At 44.8% G+C, this 24,643-nt stretch overlaps 1 protein-coding gene across 1 annotated transcript in view; it reads left to right on the forward strand.

Annotated features, from left to right (window-relative positions):
• DNAH5 (dynein axonemal heavy chain 5) overlaps positions 1-24,643 on the forward strand; it is a 166,767-nt gene that overhangs the window by 123,844 nt on the left and 18,280 nt on the right. The window contains exons 60-72 of the mRNA XM_077933359.1: positions 143-322; positions 2,050-2,187; positions 2,614-2,749; positions 5,706-6,022; positions 7,623-7,778; positions 8,832-9,014; positions 13,540-13,783; positions 16,824-16,938; positions 20,170-20,360; positions 20,770-20,891; positions 21,656-21,805; positions 22,148-22,393; positions 23,857-24,076. Of these exons, the coding sequence (XP_077789485.1) occupies positions 143-322; positions 2,050-2,187; positions 2,614-2,749; positions 5,706-6,022; positions 7,623-7,778; positions 8,832-9,014; positions 13,540-13,783; positions 16,824-16,938; positions 20,170-20,360; positions 20,770-20,891; positions 21,656-21,805; positions 22,148-22,393; positions 23,857-24,076 (2,398 nt within the window). The remainder of the gene's footprint in view (positions 1-142; positions 323-2,049; positions 2,188-2,613; positions 2,750-5,705; positions 6,023-7,622; positions 7,779-8,831; positions 9,015-13,539; positions 13,784-16,823; positions 16,939-20,169; positions 20,361-20,769; positions 20,892-21,655; positions 21,806-22,147; positions 22,394-23,856; positions 24,077-24,643) is intronic.

Below are 24,643 nucleotides of genomic sequence, written 5' to 3' on the forward strand. Positions count from 1 at the left end.
GGAGTCACCTAAGGTTTGCATCCCTGTTACTGTTTGCCTTTCTTGGTGTGAGCGCGCATAGAGATTAATTTAGGATGATGAAAGTACGTTTCATTTTGGGTGAGTCAATGGAGCTAAACTATCTTTTCTGTGATATCTCTAGCAATTTCCGAAAGATACAATAAACGAAGAAGTAGTGGAGCTCTTGAGTCCTTACTTTGAAATGTCAGACTACAATATTGAGACAGCTAGGAGGGTTTGTGGAAACGTGGCTGGCATTTGCTCATGGACTAAAGCGATGGCTGCTTTCTTTGCGATCAACAAGGAAGTTCTGCCTTTAAAGGTAAGTGCAAATTAATAAGACAAAGCTGAAACTGGAGTGAAACCAAATCACCTGATGCATATGGTCTTGGGACATGCAGTGCAAGAAGCTGATTATTTGTCCTGATCTTCTGAGAGTCTTCCTTCCTTCCTTCCTTCCTTCCTTCCTTCCTTCCTTCCTTCCTTCCTTCCTTCCTTCCTTCCTTCCTTCCCTCCCTCCCTCCCTCCCTCCCTCCCTCCCTCCCTCCCTCCACCCTTCCTTCCTTCCTTCCTTCCTTCCTTCCTTCCTTCCTTCCTTCCTTCCTTTTAGGCTAGATGCACATGAGTCCTAGAGTTGCAGAATGAACTGTGCCACTCCCTGCCCCCCCCCTTTTGTACACCTCTTAATCACTAAAGGGATTTTAGTGATTTTAGTCCTCTAAAGGGACGCGGGTGGCACTGTGGGTTAAACCACAGAGCCTAGGACTTGCCAATCAGAAGGTCAGCAGTTCAAATCCCCGCGACGGGGCGAGCTCCCGTTGCTCGGTCCCTGCTCCTGCCAACCTAGCAGTTTGAAAGCACCTCAAAGTGCAAGTAGATAAATAGGTAGCGCTCCGGCGGGAAGGTAAACGGCTTTTCCGTGTGCTGCTCTGGTTCGCCAGAAGCGGCTTAGTCATGCTGGCCACATGACCCGGAAGCTGTACGCTGGCTCCCTCAGCCTATAGAGCGAGATGAGCGCCACAACCCCAGAGTTGGCCACGACTGGACGTAATGGTCCCTTTACCTTTAATCATGGTCTCTAAATGGGGTACAGGAGACCTGATGCAAGGAGGTTAAAAGCAAGTTTAAAGCATAAAATCAGAATTCACTTAAAAAGCCTGCTGGAATAATAAAAAGTCATCAGTAAGCACCGGACGTTCAAGGGGTGGGGGGTGAGGAGGGGCTGTCTGACCTCAACTGGAAGGGAGTTCAGCAGAATTGGGCCCACAGTAATGAGTACACAGCTCCTTGTGGATATGAGTTGTGCATCTGCGCCATGGGGGGGGGGGGACACACGAACGGACCACCAAACAGTGATTCTCCTCAAGACCTCAGTGATTAATTAGAGATGTAAAGGACTGGGCAGTTCCTGACGTATCCAGGACCATATTATTATGTTTCTACAAATTACTAATACTACGCTGAACATGGGCTGGTAATGCAAATTTCTGAGCACCAGAGTTGCATGCTGGTGAGAGTCTGTTCCCCTCAACAGCCTAGCCAAAGCATTTGCTACCAGTTGGAGCCTCTGGATGAGGCTCAAGGGTACTCTTGGACTTTGGGAAGGATTGCACATTTTTAAATGTTCCTCTACACATATATTTTTTAAAGCAAACCCTCTTTGCAAAAAGTAGAAAGTAGCACAGCAGAGAGAATTTTCGGATCAGGCACCCCCAAACTCGGCCCTCCAGATGTTTTGGGACTACACTTCCCATCATCCCTGACCACTGGTCCTGTTAGCTAGGGATGATGGGAGTTGTAGTCCCAAAACAGCTGGAGGGCTGAGTTTGAGGAAGCCTGGTTTGGATGGAGCCTTCCTGATGTGCTGCATTTCGATTCGTAAGGAGTTGTTTGTTGCATTTATTCCACAGGGAGGAATGAAAAATCTGCCTCCTGCAGTCTGTTATATGTGTAGGTGTATATATATATATATATAATTCTTTTTGGTAAGGGATACAATCCTGTTTAGCAATTTATGACAGTTGTTCTCTGTGAATGGGTGTATTCTAGGCTAACCTGGCAGTACAAGAGAACCGTCTGGCCACCGCCATGTTGGATCTCCAAAAAGCTCAAGCCGAGTTGGACGCCAAACAAACTGAGCTAGATATTGTGCAGGCTGAGTATGAGAAGGCGATGAGAGAGAAACAGGTACGTCACTCTGCCCGGGAGGCATTTCACAGAGACAAACATTTATTTTCCTTATACTTTTCAAGTTTATACATTTCACTTATTTTATACATTTCACTAATGTTACAATCATTTTGACATTTCAAAACTTGACTTCCTTCCCCCTCTTTCTGCGGTTCCTTCAATTTTTAAAAATATCTTCTGCATATCCAAATTAACTTAACTTGCTCATTTACAGAGGGAAAACCCTGTACCCCACCTTGAGATCCATGGAAGATCAAGGTGATATGTAAATGTAATAAATAAATAGTTGCGAATTATAGGCTGCTTATATCAGTGGGAAGTGCACCATCTACAAAACACCATGCGCCATAAAACTGTTGCAGATGGAATTTGGGTCAAGCTGTTTCCTCTACTTAGGTATGCTAATGTATTTGCTTTGGGCAGACGTTGCTTGAGGATGCAGAACGCTGCAGGCATAAAATGCAGACGGCCTCTAGTCTTATTAGTGGGCTGGCTGGAGAGAAGGAGAGATGGACTGATCAAAGTAAAGAATTTGCTGCGCAAACGAAGAGGCTCGTGGGTAAGGCGAATGCACTACCATTTCTTTTCTTCTTTTTGAAATATTTTTTATTCATTTTTGCCTTTAACAAATATCATCACAAATAAATCATAATCATATACACATAAAGGTAAAAAGGTAAAGGATCCCTGGACGGTTTAGTCCTGTCAAAGTCGACTATGGGGTGTGGTGCTCATCTTACTTTCAGGTTGAGGGAACCGGCGTTTGTCCACAGACAGCTTTCTGGGTCATTTGGCCAGCATGACTAAACCGCTTCTGGCGCAACAGGACACCGTAATGGAAACCAGAGTGCACGGAAATGCTGTTTACGTTCCCACCGCAGCGGTATCTATTTATCTACTTTCACTGCCATGCTTTCGAACTGCTAGGTTGGCAGGAGCTGGGACAGAGCAATGGAAACTTGCCCCGCCATGGGGATTCAAACCACTGACCTTCTGATTGGCAAGCCCAAGAGGCTCAGTGGTTTAGACCACAGCACCACCTGCATGCCTCTATGTACATATACACACATATATGTCCCTATATACACAAAGGAATCCTCTGAATCCCTGGGCTTCCCTCCACCCTTCCATGGTTTCCATTGTTATTCTTTTCCAACTGCATCTTATAATATTCTCCAAATTTCCTTAATACTTAATTCTCACCATAGTTCTAGCTGCATTGCAAGTGATTTTTTTAGGATCCTGCCACTGTTTTCAATTGTTTGTTGTTGTTGTTTAGTCGTTTAGTCGTGTCCGACTCTTCGTGACCCCATGGACCAGAGCACACCAGGCACTTCTGTCTTCCACTGCCTCCCGCAGCTTGGTCAAACTCATGCTGGTAGCTTCGCGAACACTATCCAACCATCTCATCCTCTGTCATCCCCTTCTCCTTCTCCTTTAATTGTTTACTGTGTTCTTTTAAGTCACTTACAAATTTCCCCCATTCTTCTTTAAATTTGTTCTCTTCTTGATCTCTGATCTTCCCAGTCCTTTTTGCCATTTCGGCGTAGTCCATCATCTTTAGCAACCAATCTTCTCTTGTAGGTACTTTATCTTTCTTCCATCTTAGGGCAAGGAGCATCCGCGCAACTGTCGCAGCGTACATAAACAGTCTCTTCTGCTCCTTTGGTATTTCTGGACCTAGAATTCCTAATAAAAAAAGGCTTCTGGTTTTTGGACAAAAGTAGTTTTAAACATTCCCCCCCACCCCAAGTCAATATAAATCATTCCCCAGTATGCTTTTGTCATCTTGCACTTCCACCACATGTGGTGAATGCACTGCCATTTCAGCCCTGTGTAAAATTGTCAGTCGCAATGGCTATGTTTCATCAACTGCGGACTGCAAGAACTTGTGTTATTGTCTAGCTGGGGACATTTTCAATGCCTTGGTTAAAAGCAATTGAGAGCTTTGTGATAACCTTGAGAGCTCTGGTGGCCTAAAGCTGCCTTTATCCAACTTATGTTCAAGTTTGCTTGCACCTATGAAAGATCACATCATAATACATTTCGTAGCTCTCTTAAGTGTCACAGGACACAGTACAGTGGTACCTCGGGTTAAGTATTTAATTCGTTCCGGAGGTCTGTACTTAACCTGAAACTGTTCTTAACCTGAAGCACCACTTTAGCTAATGGGGCCTCCTGCTGCCGCTGTGCCGCAGGAGCACGATTTCTGTTCTCATCCTGAAGCAAAGTTCTTAACCTGAAGCACTATTTCTGGGTTAGCGGAGTCTGTAACCTGAAGTGTATGTAACCTGAAGCGTATGTAACCCGAGGTACCACTGTAATAAAAACAACAAACAGACTAATGCAGCCAGTCTTCTGAATGCAATCTGCCACTGTTTTATTTTAATTTTTGAAGGCATACTTATTTTGGATAAGCTGCGACTGGCAGCAATGGGAGAGCAACAGTTCATCAGTGTTGACCGACTCCCATAGGTGGCAGTTAGGGATGGAAAGACCTGCCAATTTTGGTTCTCCGTTTCTCATTTTCCCAATATTAAATTCAGTTCTTCCAAATATTTCCAAATATTAAATTCAGATTTTCACAGCAGTTTGCTGGGGGGGGGGGGGCTCATGAAAATTCATCAGCATTTGGGTGTGAATTTCTCCTAATAAGCACATTTTTTGTGCCCCGTTTGGATGAATGTTCCCATTACTGGACTCTCCTTCCTTGGAGGTTTTTAAGTAGAGGCTGGATGGCCATCTGTTATGCAGGCTTGAGTTCAGATTCCTGCATTGCAGTGGGTTGGACTAGATGACCCTTAGGTCCTTTCCAACTCTGCAATGATTCTGTGATTTTTGCAAGCAGATCTTCCTAATAATATTGCATTTTTATATGTTATTTTCACCAATGTATTTAATTTTTATACACACTCCCCCCATTCATACGTATTTTTGTCACCATTGTTTGGCTGGGAAATTGCATTGCAAAATTCAGATATGTGTGAATTTTGTAAGATGCCTGTATTTCGGTTCGTCTATTGCTTCAGAAAGTGTAAATTTGAGAGACTGCCACACACACACACACACACCAACCTCCCACACTCATATTTCAGAGGGTCCTTCAACCTTTCAGAACAGCTTTCCAGGGAGATCTGCAAAAACTAGCTCCCCTCTTTTTCCCGCTCATGAAAATTCTGGATCCAACATTCTAACACATTAGGCTTAAAGCTGCTCTTGTTTCTGTATTCTGAGAGCATGTTTGCAATGAGAATATAACATCTGTACTGGCCATAATGCTTATTCTCATTACAAATGCCTCTTATGTGCTTTCTGTTCTGCATGAACAGTGATCAGATATTCACATAAATTGAGTGAGAGAGGCCCATTAAATCTTCGTTCTTTTGCTTCTCGCTTCTTAGAGATATTTGTGTTTGTATTCACTGCAAGCACATGCAATTTGCTCAACAGTGCTTTGATATTGCTCCTTCAGCATTTATCAAATGTGATCTCTCTCTCTGTGTATATTAATTTAGGGGATGTGCTGCTTGCCACAGCCTTTCTGTCCTATTCCGGTCCTTTTAACCAAGAGTTCCGAAATCTGTTGTTAACCGGTTGGCAAAAAGAAATGAAAACCAGAAAAATCCCATTTGGAAACAATCTGAATCTCACAGAGATGTTGATAGATGCTCCCACGGTCAGCGAATGGAACCTTCAAGGGCTGCCAAATGACGACCTGTCTATACAAAACGGCATCATAGTCACAAAAGCAGCTCGTTACCCTTTGCTGATTGACCCGCAGACTCAAGGCAAGATGTGGATTAAAAACAAGGAAACCAGGAATGAACTTCAGGTAAACCAGATTCCATTTTGCTTATATTCCTGCTCATTTGTAAAGGCATTTTAGTCATCAGCGATGAAAATGCGACCTGTAGCATACATCACATATTCCAAGATAAAAAAGTAAAGTAAAAGGACCCCTGACCAGTCATGACGGACTCTGGGGTTGCAGCACTCATCTCACTTTATTGGCCGAGGGAGTTGGCATACAGCTTCCGGGTCATGTGGCCAGCAAGACTAAGCCACTTCTGGCGAGCCAGAGCAGCGCACGGAAACACCGTTTACCTTCACGCCGGAGTGGTACCTATTTATCTACTTGCACTTTGAGGTGCTTTCGAACTGCTAGGTTGGCAGGAGCAGGGACTGAGCAACAGGAGCTCACCCCGTCACGGGGATTCAAACCGCCGACCTTCTGATCGGCAAGTCCTAGGCTCTGTGGTTTAACCCACAGTGCCACCCACGTATTCCAAGATAACATTTTAATAAAGAACGTATGGGTACTAAAAATGAATTTGGTGCATTTTGTAAATAATCAATATTGGGATAGAAGACTGTGGTGTTCGTACAGAGCTCCCGGTCATTTCACGGACTATTGACCTGTACACCACTGCTTTATTCTTCCGCTGCCACCAACCAGGTTTCTTCTGGTAAAATACTGAGTCTCAGTCAGGTTGTAAAGTCAACAACAAAGATTAAAGTTTATTGAAGAACAAACAAGTTTTAAATATATTCAGAACGGTTTCTCAAATGTGTGCCCTTAACTAGATGTGGCACTATCTCACACTGTCACACTCTTCTCTCTCAGTTCTATCCCTGTCTCTCACTCTAGCTGTCACAACCGCTATGTTCTCCTTTTACTGGCTCTGTTTGACTCCTCTATCTCCCAATGGTAAAACCCCTGGGCTGAGTCTCAAAACCAGGTAGGCTCCGCCTCTGAGCTTTCTCATTGGTCAATCTACATTAACCATTTCATCACCCTGTACAAACAAAATCACAAGGAATGGGCAAACGACACAAAGACTAACTCCCTTTCTGTACATAACTTAGATACAGTATGAAGCAGAGTGCCTTGCAAAATAATAATAATAATAATTGTACCACGCCCATCTGACTGGGTTGCCCCAGGCACTCTGGGTCGCTTCCAGCATATACAAAAACTTAGCATCAAACATTAAAAACTTCCCTGTCTTCAGTTGTCTTCTAAAGGTTGTATAGTTGTTTATTTCCTTGACATCTGATGGGAGGGCATTCCACAGGGAGGACGTGACTACTGAGGAGGCCCTCTGCCTGGTTCCTTGTAACCTCACTTCTCAAAGTGAGGGAACCGCCAGAAGGCCCTCGGAGCTGGACCTCAGTGTCCGGGCTGAATGACGGTGGTGGAGATGCTCCTTCAGGTGTATGGGTCTGAAGCTGTTTAGGGCTTTGAAGGACATCACCAACACTTTGAACTGGGCTTGGGGTGACATTGGCTCCCTTCTTCAGACCACCATCTATGATCCCGCTCAGCACCAAACAATAGCTTACACAGTCAAGGGGAGCATGGGACAGAGGAGACAGTTGGTTTTCCCCCTGGTGAACAGCTTAATAGATGATCAGAATGCTTCTCTTTTCAGATCACCTCTCTGAATCACAAGTATTTTAGAAACCACTTGGAGGATAGCCTGTCTCTTGGAAGGCCGCTGTTAATTGAAGATGTTGGCGAAGAACTGGATCCAGCTTTGGACAATGTACTGGAAAGAAACTTCATCAAAACAGGCTCTACATACAAGGTGAGGGAAGTGAAAATGTTCTTGAAACTTACTGTCTGCTGCATTAACAAAGGTGTAATTGCTTACATGGCAACTGTTTGAAATACCAAGTAAATACTAAAGTAATTAGTAGTATAAAGTAATACTAAAGTGAAATACTAAAGTAAAACAGTTGCGTGTCGAGACCCCGCAGCCACCCCCTTGTTGGGAAATAACTCACACAAGGACACAGATATTATGTTATTGGGCAAATTTAGGGCACAACTTTATTGAATTACAGAACATGAGCGGTATTGGCTTAGGCATTGATTGGACCCGACTATATCTGACTCCTGCCCGCTGCGCAGGAAGTCCAGCAAGCGTAAGCCACCAGTAGGGGGAGCCCTGTCGAGGCGAACCAACTCAAGCTCCTCCTGGTGTTCCCGTCGGGGTCGTGTCAAGGCCCTAGCCCCCAACCCGGCTTCGGACAAGATCAACACCCCCGGATTCCTTTAACGGAAAACCCTTAAGCATGGAGGGGCAGGTGATGGCCACACCTCCCCCCCCACAAGGTCAAACAATGCCTAACTGCAACCCTAACAAAGTTGTGATGATTGCTATGAGGTAGGCGAAAACCAAGTGGCCAGTGCCAATTTGCCAAGTGGAAAAATTCCTACCAGGCCCCTCGGACAACCAAGGTGACCAACTGACGTCCATAGCAAGGTCATTGCCTTACCTGCAAAATAGGGAGAGAGGGTGGGTGATTGAGGAAGTGAGCCAAAGAGGAAGTTCTCTGGCTCACTCCTCGGTTTAAACTGGCCCGGCCACACCCCCCTGGCCAGTGGATTGGCTGGCCGGGCTCTGACGTAGTCGGGATCCCCCAGGCAACGGGGGACAAAGTCCCCTGCCCCCGGTGGGGAGTGGGTGGCCACGCGGTCCAGTGCAACTCCTCCCCACTGGGAAGTGGAGCGGATTAACAGAAGCTAGGTGTTGTACCCTAAATAACAATCCAATGCTTGAAACAGCACTACAATAAAGCTTTTTTTGGGGGTCTTCTAATTCTCTTCTACTCCCATCATCGCTTTTGTTAATTAGGTAAAAGTTGGGGATAAAGAAATGGATGTAATGAATGGCTTCAGACTTTATATTACCACCAAACTCCCGAATCCAGCATATACCCCCGAGATTAGTGCTCGTACCTCCATTATCGATTTTACTGTCACTATGAAGGGTCTAGAAGACCAGCTTCTAGGGAGAGTCATTCTAACAGAAAAACAGGTAAGTGAGAAAGAATCTCTGACAATTCTGGATCTATCAGTTGTACTGAGTTGTGTTGCTGTTTACTGTGGTAATCCCCCCCCCCCCATTTTCTAACATTGGAATGATGGGCTTCACAGCTTCCTGAGATGCAGTGGGGACCAGACAAAACAACCCATTGTTACCCATGGTTGTCTTTTTAACTGTATATATTGCTTGTATTATGTTGCTATGGCTTTGGCTAATGCGAATAAAGTTTATCTATCTAAAACAACACTCCAGTAAAATAAGTGAGATATTTGAAGCAGAATCAACATAGTTCAGCAATGTTTTCTCTCTCATACATCTCCTCTGCTTTCCCACCTACTATTTCTGTTTTTTATATACAGTGGTGCCTCGCAAGACGAAATTAATCCGTTCCGCGAGTCTCTTCGTCTTGCAGTTTTTTCGTCTTGCGAAGCACGGCTATTAGCAGCTTAGCGGCTTAGCGGCCATTAGCAGCTTAGCGGCTTAGCGGCTATTAACGGCTTAGCGGCTTTAAGAAAAAGGAAACAAACTCACAAGAACTTGCAAGACGTTTCGTCTTGCGAAGCAAGCCCATAGGGAAATTCGTCTTGCGGAACGACTCAAAAAACGGAAAACCCTTTCGTCTAGCGAGTTTTTTGTCTTGCAAGGCATTCGTCTTGCGGGGCACCACTGTATATATTTTTAAAAAACCTTTTTACATTGCATATGGACGTATGAATCTGCGTGAGTCATGCCCATTGTCCATTTTGACCGACAGGTGGCACTTCAGGGCCCTTTCCTCATCCCTCCAACCTGAGGTTCTTTAAGTGATGATGCTCTTGGAGTTCATAGTCTACGTGAAGCTTGGCAAGTGAGCAATTAGTGTTTTCACTACAGGCTAGGGAGACAAGAGCACGGGAGAAATTTGCCTGGAGATAAGAGGGCCTAGTAGCAGCTCGGTAATTGTCTGAGGTCTCTTATATAGTCAGCATGGCCTATGGCATTGTTTGGCTAGTTAGGAGTAACCTGGAGTGGTTGGAGAGCGATAAAGTTCGTGTCTGTATATAGTAACTTGTATATAGCTTGTGAGTTTACTGTCATATATAATAAACTACAAAACCAGTCGTCAGCTTTGTTCCTGACTGAGCAGTCTCGATCGTTGCCTAGGAAAAACTGCACTACTCTACTAAGTTGTGCATCATAGAAGAAGTTCAGAGGTGAAGAAACTGGTCCTAGTTGCACGCGAAAGGACTTCAGAAAGTGCCCACAGGCTTCGGAGTTTTAACAGATGCCATGGGACTTTATTGGGGACATTCTGTGTGTAAGACATATTCAAAGCATACTATCTACAGCCAAGTGATCATTCCTTGCCCTAAAGGCTGCCTTGACCCTGGGATTGCACCTGATAAGGTTTGAAGAAGAATGGCCACCACAAGCATTTCCCTTTTGCATATTTCAAAATCTCATCCATCTTTCTTTATTAACCTTGAGAGGTTAAAGCCACACCAACTCTTCATCCCTAAACCTGTTTAACCACTACAGGACACAGTTTTTCCACAAACTTCAGAGTGGGACATTGGTAGCCTCATCCTAGAACTAGGTTTCCCAAGAAGCAGGGAGTAATGATGACCATGTTGGTATTTTACAAGCTTTTCAGTATCACAATGTACCGTATTTTTCGCACTATAGGACGCACCGTCCCATAAGGCGCACCTAGTTTTTTTTTTGGGGGGGGAAATAAACGGGAAAAAATTATTTCCCCCCCCCAGGCGCGGGGCTGGGGCGGGGGAAGCCCAAGCTTCCCCCAACCCCAGCCCCCAAACAGGCAGCTCTCTGCAAGCCGTGGGAGAGAGCTGGCTCCCGCTGCTTGCTGAGAGGTCCGCAAAGCCTGGACGCGCTGAGCTCAGCACGCGCAGGCTTCAGCATGCAGGCAACTCTCCACAAGCAGCGGGAGCCCAGCGCTGGCTCCCGCTGCTTGCTGAGAGGTGCGCGAAGCCTGCATTCGCCCCATAGGACGCACACACATTTCCCCTTCATTTTTGGAGGGGAAAAAGTGCGTCCTATAGGGCGAAAAATACGGTATAAGGAAAAGAATGGTCTTCTTTCTGGCTGTGTACCAGACACTCTGTTGGTTCTGACATAACAGCCAAACCATGGTTTAGCTGTTGGGCTTGAGCCCTCCCATGTGACTTCCTGGTTCAGGCAACCATTGTACCTGAGTTGACAAACCATGGTTTGTGCTTGCCCTACAAACCATAGTGACATAAGATAGCATGCATTGGCCTGCCCATGCCCCCCATTAATGGTTCTAACTGTTGTTGACTTGTGGCAATCAACTCATTAAAAAATTGCTTCATTGAGGCTTTGCTGAAGAGCGTATCAGTTTTGGAAATTTGTGTAATGGGCTACATCTGTGCTTCCAGTTTTAATACTTGCCTTAAGTGTCTCGATTAGCAGGTTATGTTACGCAGTGGCGTGTAACATGTCTACATTAAAATGAGATTGTCTTGCACAATGATGTTTGGAGCATAATACTAGAATGGCTATATATATATATAACGTTTCATGTGAAAATTACTGCTGTTGTCCAGAAAAGGGAAAAAAAATAAAACCTTGTAGGCATGAGATCACGTGCTAGAATGTTGCAATTACACCTGTTTGTATTCTGGAGGCGTCTTGCCTCTGCAACCTTTTCATCTTGAAATGGAAACTAATTAAAACAAATGAAATGAGCAAATGTTCCCTCATTTCTTTCTGGATTACCTTTTCATCCTTTGCTTCAAAGGTATTTGCATTTTTAATGTTCAGATTTCCTATCACGGCTTGTCCAAAGAAAACTCATAATTCTCATAAATTACTTTCACAATCCCCAATTACATTTCCTTTTGTTTCTGCAGATTGTACATGCCATAGGTCTGTCTTCCATGCAGGAAGATTTTTTAGCTCGTTATGGTCAAGTCACATCCTGCAGAATGAAGCCCACTTTTGAATTAGATGCAAATTAACTTTTTGATGGCACTAACAATGGGAAATTAATCATTCCTGTCTGTGCAACAGTTGGATCTATTGTAGTGTTTTATCCAAGCATAAATATTATGTAGCATAACAGGTTGCTTGTAAGATCAGCCATTGCAGTGTGGCTGGGAAAACTCCATAATTTTTTTCATGGTGTTGGGACATGACAGCTGCCACACCATCTAGTTTGGCTACCTAGTGAAGTGTTTGCCATGGATTCCATAGTGTTCAAGATCTGCTAGAACTAGGAATGCCAGGAGATTTAATTCCATCTGGAGTTCAGGGTGGATTCTCCGGTTCCACTTGCAAGTGGCTCCATTTCTGGGAGTGAAATTGGACCCATCAAGTTCCAGTGGGCTTTGTTTCAGAAACACTATGTGAAGTGATGAAGGAATGGCTTTTCCAAATCTAAAACCTGACTGTGCAGTCAGTTTGAAATGGGCCCCTAAATCCCCATTTTCCCTTCTCCAAGGGTCCATTAGCTAAAAATCTATTAACTTGAGCACTTGAGCCAATGTATAACAGGAACCCAGCTGTATAAACAAAACTCTCTCCTTTATCAGTCTGTGACACTTAATGGATGGCCTTGTCAGTTCCGAAGTGGAGACGGGATGGCAGAGCTGGGGCTTATCTTATCTTGTTGGTTGTAAATATCCTGACACACTGACACACAGACCTTGCAAGGCACCCCCACGCTCGGGGATGGCGCCAGGAGCGCTCTTAAAGTTGGTGACCTTCTTACCCCAAGATAAGGAATACAGGAACAGGAACATCCTTTTATGGTCAAGAGTATAGGAACAGGAACATCTGTTTATGGTCATGGATGTCAACTTACGTGTATAAGCTGACGTGGCTGGATTCCTGGGGAGGGGGCAAGGGCACCAGAAAGGGTATATAAGCTGTGTGTAACTGCTCTTTAAGTGCTCTTGCTGTGAACTGACCACGCAAGTGCCTTTCTGCTGCTCCGGAGAGCAGAAATAAAGAACTCTTTCTCTGAAGCAACCTCGGTGTCTTTTGACTCTTTCCTCCCTCTCCGGGAGCAACGCTCACCCAACCAATCGGTAAAGTCTAATAAGGCTACAGTGAGATCTGGTTTGGTCTGAGGCTTTGAAATGGTCTTTGCCACATTGATGGGCTGGACCTCTCCATCCTTGCAAGGATGAGTTCTTCAGGCCACTTGGGTTTTCTTCAGAGTCTGGATTTCATGCATGTTCCTAGTGGAAATAAAAAATCAGGTATCAAGGCATACCTGTAGAAAGGGGAAGGGGAAAGCTGTTCTCATCTAGACATTATTATAGACTACAGCTCCTATAACCCCTGTCCATTTGCCATGCTGGCTGGGGCTAATGGGAAGTGGAGTCCAAAAATCATATATGGAAAGCCACATTTGGGGTCTCGGTTACATCGCCTGTTATACCCATTACTGCACTGCCTATACTTTTGACTTTGTGTATTGTATACATTAATGAGCCTGCTTCTGACAAAGCATTTCGCTGATGTGTGGCTTCATGGTGAACTTTAACAGGAGCTGGAGAAAGAGAGAACGGATCTGATGGAAGATGTGACTGCTAACAAAAGAAAGATGAAAGAACTGGAAGATAACTTGCTGTACCGGCTGACAAGCACACAAGGCTCTCTGGTGGAAGATGAGAGCCTCATCATTGTACTTAGCAACACAAAGAAGACAGCCGAGGAGGTGACACAGAAATTGCAAATTTCTGCAGAGACTGAAGTACAGATTAATTCAGCCCGAGAGGAATACAGACCTGGTGAGCGGAATGCCCTCTAGTGATGGTGACCCAACTGTCTTAAGTCAGTGATCAGAATCATGATTGGAGCTGGGAGATGACAGTATGGAAACATGGGGAATACCAAGATTATATAGCTAATACAGAGATGTGTTAATCTTTGGAAATAGTGTCTGGCAGGTCTATAGTTTCGGGAATTGATGTTTTCCTGGTCCCGCTTCACTTTGCCCATACGATCAATCCATATCATTGCTGCGTCCTTCCATCCTCATCGGTACATACTTTCACCATTCCATGGGGTACTTGAAAATGTGTCTTCTATTTTTCTCCTCTTCACTCCCAACCGATTTGTTTTAATTTATCTGTATGTACTTACTGCAGGGGTGCGGAGCCTGCAGCTTGTGAGCTAGTTGTGGCCTGGCATGGGACCCAGTTTGGCCCATAAGGCTGTTTCCCTCAAACCACGCCCACCTGCCCCACACCTGATGACATCAGTAGATCGGTTGCATGACAGAGGTCCCTGTGGGGAACTTGGTCGCACAGCTGAACCCTGCAGGGAGCATGGTTGAAGTCAACACCCATCAGCTAAAGGGCAGGGAGTTCAGCCTTAATGGAACAGCTGCATGACCAAGTTCCTCACATGGAATTCAATCATGCAGCCGATCCCAGAAGAAAGCAGGATTTGAAGTCCTAGGCATAGGGTTGTCAAAGCCCCTTCTGCTGCTGTTCCCAAGTGCCTGTCAACCAGCTGGTGTTGGGCACTTGGAAAGTGCTGTGCAAAAACACTTTGGCAGTGGCCTGCACCACCCACCTGTCTGCGGAAGTAGAGAGAGATCTTCTTCTTTGGCGATCACTCGTAGCCGAGTAAGGTTGTCTCTTAACAGTGAGTCTGTAAGTGACTGTGGGGGCAATTCTGGATTCACATATCCTTCCACAGTGGAGACATAGGTTTCCAGGTGGGAGTTGATCACGGTGAGGGTTTGCCAAGTGTGCCTTCCTCTTAACACGTTTCTCCTTTCGTCCTGAGTTCGAGCATCTTCAAAACCCAAGACATCTTTGGTAAAGGCTGTTCTCCATTCGGAGCACTCGCAGGCTAGTGTTTCCCAGTTGTCATTGTTTATACTACATTTTTAAAGATTTGCCTTGAGAGAGTCTTTAAACCTCTCTTGTTGACCACCAGCATTACGCTTTCCATTTTTAAGTTTGGAATAGAGTAGTTGCTTTGGGAGACGATAATCAGGCATCCACACAACACGACCAATCCAACGAAGTTGATGTTGAAGAATCATTGCTTCGTCACTGGTGATCTTAGCTTTTTCCAATACACTGGCATTAGACCGCCTGTCTTTCTAAGTGATGTGTAAAAATTTTCAGAGACACCATTGATGAAATCTTTCAAGGAGTTGGAGATGGTGTTTATAAGTGGTCCATGTCTCACAAGGCTGGCTGCCAGGCCAAAAATGTTCTACGCCTTTGTTACATCTACATATTACGTATAGTCTTATGTATGAAGTCCATTATAAGATTTATCCAATGGTGTATTTTATTTTATGTTGTTTCACTTTATTTTATTTAGGAGATTTTTTTTTACTTACCCATCACCATATGGTCCCAGGCAGATTGTCATAATATAATATACAGTTATAAAAGTAAGCAAAGCAGTTAGTTATAAACACAACAAGGAAGTCTGTTCAGAACAGTATAGATTCAGCAAAGCGTTATTACTGTGTTGATGTTGCATCTCTCGTGCTCTTTGTTGAGAAGCCACTGGGGGGAGAGCTGTATCTGTGATAGATGCTCCTGGCTTAATCCACACTGGAAAAAATGTATAGAAACTGGATTATTTTGTTGAATGCCCATTGGAGATTCAGAAAATGATCTGAACTGTAAATTGATTCTGGAATGGATCAGGCTGCCAATCTCATTGCTGATTGCCAGGGTCTAAGATATTTCTGCAAGGGTTCTGGCCCTGCCTCTACCTTCTCCATTTCTCCAACCTGCTGGGGTGGGCTCTTCAGATGTGCTGCAACCTGAAACAGGTTCCCAAACCCCATAGTGCCCTGATTAAAAATAGATATGGAAGTGCACACTTCGAAAATCCAGTGGCTGAACTCCCAGAATCCTGGAGTTCAGGCTATCATTGCGATGCATCGCTTTCCCGCAACTTCCTGAATTGGTGTATTAGTGGAATTTCACCCATGGAACAGAAAAGCAGAAATCTGGAGGACACACTGCAGTTTTAAAATATGTGGATGTGTGGCTTGCTGCAAAGCATTAAGACAGAAAGAAAGAGGTCTGGACTTTTTCTATTTGCAGTATTTAGGCAATGGGGTTTATTGTTGAAAACAATGTTCTATCAGGCCTCATTCAGACTTCCTTTTGTGACCGGTATCCAAGTGTTCTTTTTTTTTTTGTCCCAGCTTTGCCTGGGAAAACCCTCATTTTACCTCTGAATTGGAGCAAACAGCAGTAAAATATGGGTTTTTCCTGGGGAAAGTGCTGGGACAAAAATAATAATAAAATTTGTCAACAGAGCTTTAAAGTCTGGACTTGTACCTGGAAAATGTGGAGAGAATCAGAACTTACAGGGTTAAGAAGTTCTGAGTGACGTCTCACATTCTGAGGCGTGGCTTTGTTCACAGAGGGGAGTGTTTCTCTGTGTGTCAGTGTTCTTCCGTTTTTACTAGCGGTGAGAAGCAAGATGATGCTCTCTCGCCGGGTGATTTAAGAGTTGTTTTTCTACACGATTAAAGACTGTAAGAGATAAGCAAGAACGCTTGCGTGCAGCCTGATTTATTACACACACACACAGCGACAGTTTCTACGCTGCGTAAACTCTGCTACAGGTAGCTGACGGAGAGCCATCCACGGGGGTCCTGTGAGGAGCGCGCAGAGGAAGCGTGTGGACTCCATCCAAGAGCTATCCAATCGCATAGAAAATGTGGTGCAAATGAGCCCTCTGTTAACCATGAACAACTTGTTATTATTTGCCCATCAGAAGACCATAAGCTTTTGTTTTGCTTCCTGTATTTTGATCATATCCAACTTTTCTTTTCTCCAGTTGCAACAAGAGGAAGCATTCTCTATTTCCTGATAACCGAGATGAGTATGGTCAATGTCATGTATCAGACTTCACTCCGACAATTCTTGGGCCTGTTTGACCTTTCCCTTGCTAGGTAACTATGACAAGTGAGATCTTTCCCTTTCTGAGGATTGGTATTGCTATAAGAAAAACTGCTCCCTTTCCCTTATGGGGTATTCTGGAGCCTGTATAGAGTCCTTAAGTGGGTTTCCTATCGGTAGGAGAAAACAGGCCAACCAGAGTATATTGAGAAGCAAAGCGGTTAGTAAGTGTGATCTTTCTTAAAGGAACAGTTGCAACAGGGTCCCCACTCACCACACGCAGAGGGAGATGAACCCTGAACAATGGTGTGCAAGCCCTTATATAGACTTTTGAAATGGCCCACCCTATAGCTCAATGTAAAGGTAAAGGGACCCCTGACCATTAGGTCCAGTCGTGACCGACTCTGGGGTTGCAGTGCTCATCTCGCTTTATTGGCCGAGGGAGCCGGCGTACAGCTTCTGGGTCATGTGGCCAGCATGACTAAGCCGCTTCTGGCGAACCAGAGCAGTGTACGGAAATGCCATTTACCTTCCCACCGGAGTGGTACCTATTTATCTACTTGCACTTTGAGGTGCTTTCGAACTGCTAGGTTGGCAGGAGCAGGGACAGAGCAACGGGAGCTCACCCCGTCGCGGGGATTCGAACCGCCAACCTTCTGATCAGCAAGTCCTAGGCTCTATGGTTTAACCCACAGCGCCACCCGCGTCCCGGTAGCCCCCCCCCAAACATCATACATACATCACAGAAGGAGGTGGTCTACAGCAGAAATCCTGGCTTCCAGGATACCTAATAATGGTCGCTGATTGCAATACCTGGGCAGCCTGGCCATTCTTTTGTGATGGCTAATACTTTAGTTCCCGAGTCCAGGTCACAGGCTCGCCCTATTCATACACAAATGCACCCTAAAGACAGGATTTGCAAGCAAAAAGACAATGGGAAGGCTTTTCACCATTTGCCTCCCTTACAGCAGAGGAATATTTGAGGTCATTGGGAGAGTCAGAATGGCTTCAGGATTGCTCTCCTCATACTATTTCAGACGCATGGTTTATATATTTAGATATGTGGGCATTTATGAATATTTATTCTGTATTTGAGACCTTAGAATTCTCATAACAGTACAGTGGTACCTCGCAAGACGAATGCCTCGCAAGACGAATGCCTCACAAGACGAAAGAGTTTTCGTTTTTTGAGTTGCTTCGCAAGATGAATTTCCCTATGGGCTTGCTTCGCAAGACGAAAGGATACAATGTGACGATTTTCAATGCATTCTTATGGGAAACCGTGTTTCGCAAGACGAAAAATTCGCAAGACGAAAAAACTCGCAGAAAGAATTAATTTCGTCTTGCGAGGCACCACTGTATATAATCAGATGGCCAGACTGATTTCAAGGAGTCGGACGTGATGCAAGGAAGCCAGCATCGTTTGGAGTGTTCCTTCATTCACTTTGCGCCACTGTTTTCGTTTGTCAAACAGGTTTGGCATGCCGTGGACATTGCACAAAAACTTAGCAAATCCATTTGACCAGAAATGACAGCAGGGTAGGGTAAACAGTGCACAAACCGTGATCCATAACAGCACTATCATTTGTCTTAACTGTCTGAAGATCTAGAGTCTTCGGTTTCGCTTGATGACTATTTCCCCTGTGTTCGCATTTGCCATTGAATGGGCAAAGTAACCTAATGCTGTCATTATAGTACAATCCTTTTTGTATTGATTTCCACACAATTTCTCAGTTTAAGTAAATTCCTGATTGCATCTGCTAAGCTTCTCCGCTCTATCCCTCTCAAAGGCTGGAGTCTTCTCCCAGTGTTTGTCTCAAAACTATCGTGAGCTTGGGAGAGATAGTGAGCAATGTAATGAAAGGAAACAGAAATCCTACTTGGAAAACAAAAATCCTCTTAAGCTGTGTACTGACATCGGAAGCTTAAAGCTGCGTTCAAGGGCTTGAGCTTCTGTTGTTTAAGACGGGGAAATCACTTCAGAGGCAACTGAATAATATGTCGTCCACAGAGATTAGGGGACCCTGGTTAACCAGAAGCAATTTGTCTATAAAGGGCAAAATAACTGCTTGCCCTTCGCTTATTTGTCCATATGATCAGCAGGCAGACACACAGTAATGTGTGCGATGGGCCTGTTGCTGGCCTTTGAGTTTACCTTCGAGGCATGTGTTTCCAACTGTGTTGGAAGGAACCAGTGGGTCAGTAGTAGTCGGTGTCACAGTGGGGTGACTTTGTTAGAAAGAACTCTATCTTCACAAGCTTCTCACTTGTGCCAGGTTTTCTTAAAAAAATAAAAATCAGGCAGAACAGATAAGGATAAAGATAATAGAGTTCAGTATTTGAAGTCGAAATATTGTGCCCTTCCATCTATTGATAAAGTAGTTTAGCTCCCTTACTAGGTCCAAAGGTAAAAGGTAAAAGGTAAAGGACTCCTGGATGGTTAAGTCCAGTCAAAGGCGACTATGGGGTTGCGGCGCTCCTCTCGATTTCAGGCTGAGGGAGCTGGCGTTTGTCCACAGACAGCTTTCCGGGTCATGTGGCCAGCATGACGAAACCGCTTCTGGCGCAACGGGACACCATGACAAAAACCAGAGCGCATGGAAATGCTGTTTATCTTCCCGCCTCAGCAGTAGCTATTTATCTACAGTGGTACCTCAGGTTAAGTACTTAATTCGTTCTGGAGGTCTGTTCTTAACCTGAAACTGTTCTTAACCTGAAGCACCGCTTTAGCTAATGGGGCCTCCTGCTGCTGCTGCGCCGCCGGAGCACGATTTCTGTTCTTATCCTGAAGCAAAGTTCTTAACCTGAAGCACTATTTTTGGGTTAGCGGAGTGTGTAACCTGAAGCGTATGTAACCTGAAGTGTATGTAACCTGAGGTACCACTGTACTTGCACTGGTGTGCTTTCGAACTGCCAGGTTGGCAGGAGCTGGGACAGAGCAACGGGAGCTCACCCCGTCACAGGGATTCGAACCGCTGACCTTCTGATCGGCAAGCCCAAGAGGCTCAGTGGTTTAGACCACAGAGCCACCCACATGGTCATAGTAAGTAGTAAGCTTAGCTCCCTTACTAGGTCTAGCGTAATAAGAGCTCTGTTGGATCATGGTGACTAAGAAGCTTATATGTCGATTTGGCCACTGTGTCTGCCTGTTTCTGCACAAGTTCGGGCTTATGAAGTGCAGCTTTGAAAATGCTTTCTTTTCAGAAGAAAAAGCTTTCTGAAACCTCACCAGTGGCACTAGATTACACTTTCATTCTCTCCTTTCCCCACTTTCTTTTGAACAGGTCTGTCAAGAGCCCCATTACGAGCAAGAGAATAGCAAATATCATTGAGCATATGACCTATGAAGTATATAAGTACGCTGCACGAGGGCTTTACGAGGAGCACAAGTTCCTGTTCACATTGCTCCTCACCTTGAAGATTGACTTACAGCGGGGCAAAGTGAAGCACGAGGAGTTCTTGACCCTGATTAAAGGTCAGAGCTACTGCATAAAATGCGCAGCTTACTGTGTTTCAACCCGGTGCAAATGTTCAAATGCAACGTGGCAGGCAACCTGTTGCTCTCCAGATTTCGTTAGACTACAACTCCCATCAGCCTCAGCCTGTGCTAGGAATGGATGTCATGGGAGTTGTAGTATGGCAACACCTGGAGGACTACAGGGCTCCCATCTCTGCAGTAGGGGATATGGAGGATGTCAGTATGCTTTGCCCCGGTGTAGGCCTCTACGCAAAGTCCAGCACATGAGGTACAGGTGGGGCAATTGTGCCATGGGAAGTGGGCAGCGCAGTCACAGCCCATCCACCATGAATAGAATTTTAAATATCTGACTTTATATATTTAGCAGCTCTTTTCAACTGGTTTTTCCTGTAATGTCTTTTTTCAGGTGGTGCTTCTTTGGATCTGAAAGCTTGTCCACCTAAACCGGCTAGATGGATCCTGGATATGACTTGGCTGAATTTGGTGGAGCTCAGTAAACTGAGACAATTTTCAGACGTTCTTGACCAAGTAGGTGATTGACAGGAGGCAAGGATTAAGCAGTGTGACACGTTTCATTCTCTTGAAGGATTCTGTAGATATTTCAATGTCACATGCCATTTACGCTTCCGAGGAACTGCTGATGTGAACCTAGAAAAGTGAAGGTCCAAGCCTGCCTCAAAATGTATTTTCCATTTGACTAGCAGGTGTTAAGACAATCGTGTTGGAAGGCCTAAATCTCCATGCTGAACAGATGTTTCAGAAGCAGATTTTCTGTTTCCGGTGGACCATTTTTGAAAGAAGGGAATTCCAAAATTGTGGGACTACTACTGAAAAGGTCCTCTTGCAAATAGAAACTAGTCTCATCTTCCACGATGGTGGCAACCATAAAAACATTTACAGATCCCAAAGCCCAGGGATATGGAAGAAGACATTCCTTCAGATATTCCAGGCCCTGGCTGTAAAGTCCAAGGTTACACAGCTCCTTAAATTTAGCTCAAAAACTAACTGGTACCCAATGAAGCTCTTGAAGCATTGATGCAATATGCTCATGAGGCTTGCCTAAGACAAAAGCCATACTGTCACACTTGGGACCAAGTGAAGTTTCTGAGGTGTCTTCAAGAGTGGTAATGCACAAAGCGTATTACAGTGGTCAAGCTGAGATGCTGCCATTAGCATGGACGTTTTCTAGAAAGGGACACCCCTCGTCCTCCATTAAGATATCTGAAATTAAAAATAATAATCTTGCTATCTATGCTATTTAATAAACATATTCTCGTATTTGTGCTTAATAGATCTCACGGACAGAAAAACAGTGGAAAATCTGGTTTGATAAGGAGAAACCAGAAGAAGAACTTGTTCCCAGTGGTTATGACCAAGCTCTGGACTGCTTCAGGCGCCTCCTCCTCATAAGGTCTTGGTGTCCTGATAGAACAATAGCTCAGGTAGGCCAAAAGCTTTGACTAGGATGGGAATAGAATGCTGACATGTGGGGGCTCAAAGCAGTTCTAAAGTGAGCATTATAAGCGAAGAGATTCTTACATGTCAAAGCTCCTGCAGTCCAACACAGTAGGAATCTTTCCCATTCCCAAAAGCACCTCTCTTACCTGTTGATGCTCCAAAAATGCCCACCCACCAATTCCCTGTGTTACCAGGAAGACAGGAAGATGGGAACCTGTGTTTCTTGAGATGTATCCACGGTTTGATGTCTCGTAAGAACTGAAAACTTGGTATGAAAATCAGTGTGGGAAAACTGGTGCTCATCTCCTTTTCTTTTTTTCCACTAGGCTAGGAAGTACATTATGGATACCATGGGGGAGAAATATGCAGAAGGGGTCATCTTAGATTTGGAGAAGACTTGGGAAGAATCCGACCCTCGCACTCCTCTCATCTGCTTCCTTTCCATGGGCTCTGATCCCACTGATTTCATCATTGCTCTGGGGAAAAGGCTGAAGATTGAGACACGCTATGTGTCCATGGGCCAAGGGCAGGAGGTTCATGCCCGCAAACTTCTGCAGCAAACTATGGCACACGTGAGACAAATTCTCTACTTTCTTTCAGTGCAGATCAGTCTTTGAATTTTCCCAGGATTTTATCGGTCATCAACATGGGTTAGGCTAGGCATAATTGGCTGCTGATCCATGCAGAATTGGTTCCTACATTTCTTCCTAGAAGGTCAAAATAGGATTATTTGTAATCGGGAACACACAAAGGCTAGAGCTATGGTTACAGAGATTTTGCACCACCAACAGAAACAGCTTCACACCACCTTCTCCTGGTAATGTCTAGTAAACTTGAGACATGATCTGTGTGAGATTCCTCAGAATTAAGTCCCATTGTGTTCGAGTGACTTACTTCCTAGTTAGAATGGTAGCCTACAATTGGAGGCATGACGCTATCATGTCGTGAGTTTCCCTACTCTCATGCCGCTTATGAAGTGGGGCAAGGAATTGACAAATGCACATTACAAGTGGGAGAATGGGAAATAGTGTGGGCTTGCTGCTTTCATTCACGTGCTCACAGTAATGCAGGGGTGGGGAACATTTTTCCAACCAAATATCAAGAAGAACTTTTTGAAGGTAAGCTGTTTGACTATGGAACAGACTCCCTCAGAGAGTGGCAGACTCTTCTTCAATGGAGTTTTTAAATTTGATGTTGAATGGCCAGGTTGGCACTCATGCACTTGCTATAATGTCTAGATTGAGTAGGTTGCTGATGCCTTGAATGGGCTGGGCATAATCTCATCACGTGACAGGATCATCCCAATCCATTCAGGTCACCAGCAACCTATCAAATCTGCTCTTCAGGTAAGACCAATTGTTCTTTTCTAAGACTAGATCTATTCAGATGAGTTACCCTCACCAGTGACAATGGACTTGCCAGCTTTGGTAGGAGAGAGGAATTTCAACAGGAAAAACCAAGACCAGGCATAGGCAAACTCGGCCCTCTGGCAGTTTTGGGACTACAATTCCCATCATCCCTGACCACTGGTCCTGGTAGCTAGGGATGATGGGAGTTGTAGTCCCAAAACAGCCAGAGGGCCAAGTTTGAGGAAGCCTGACCAAGACTGTAAACTCTGTTGCTATTTGTACTGTTGTTTGTAGAGACATACATTTGTGTGCTGCCTATGTTAGGTTGAATAGTCAGCTGGTTGTTCACCTATGAATTAATTCCTCGTCCCCCAAATAAATCTAATTGTCTCTAATTGAACAGTATATTATTTCAAGAACAGAATCTACACGGTGAGAGTTTGAACATCCACCCTGATTGGGGAGAAGGAGGTTTGAGGCTGAGCTTGGTTGGGCTTGGTCTACATCTGTATGAGGATGGAGAGTAAGAAAAGGATGCACAGTGGCATTGAAAAGAATTAGGACAGCATTGCAGGCATATGAACTGTAGCATCACCAGCAGAAAACAATCGCAAAATTGGTTTGGATTGTGTTGACTTCCAAAATGAATATCAAATCAAGTTTCTTCAATGATTTCCCTTCCCTAGGGTGGATGGGCACTTTTGCAGAATTGTCACCTGGGTCTTGACTTTATGGATGAGTTGATGGACACGATTGTTGAAACAGAAAATGTTCACGAGGCCTTCCGTCTGTGGATGACTACGGAGGTCCACAAGCATTTCCCCATCACCCTTCTACAGATGTCTATAAAATTCACCAATGAGCCTCCCCAAGGACTCAAAGCTGGCCTGAAGAGAACCTATGGAGGTGAGGGACTTGCTTTTCCCTCTCCCCTTCAGTTATGCCCAAGTATCTCTGGCATCCCACCCCCCAGTAGCTTTTAATAGGGGCATCATGAGTGATCAGTTCCTACAAGGAATTATACTCTGTGCATATATTTAAATATTTAGTCTGGGTCCTTAAAACACACAGCGGCGTATATTATTTTTGTACAAGTAATTGTCATATGGAAGTATTTGAAAAAATGGAATAGGACTAACAAATGTAGCTCTAGAAAACAAAATGTGAGTACCTTGCTATAATATGGTCCTCTTATAAGGGACGCGGGTGGCGCTGTGGGTAAAACCACAGTGCCTAGGACTTGCCGATCGTATGGTCGGCGGTTCGAATCCCCGTGGCGGGGTGAGCTCTCGTCGTTCAGTCCCAGCTCCTGCCCACCTAGCAGTTTGAAAGCACCCTTAAAGTGCAAGTAGATAAATAGGTACCGCGTTATAGCGGGAAGGTAAACGGCGTTCCGTGTGCTGCGCTGGTGCAGGCTCGCCAGAGCAGCGATGTCACACTGGCCACATGACCCAGAAGTGTCTGCGGACGGCG

This window comes from Podarcis muralis, chromosome 8 (assembly GCF_964188315.1).
Source record: "Podarcis muralis chromosome 8, rPodMur119.hap1.1, whole genome shotgun sequence".
NCBI classification, from domain to species: Eukaryota; Metazoa; Chordata; class Lepidosauria; order Squamata; family Lacertidae; genus Podarcis; species Podarcis muralis.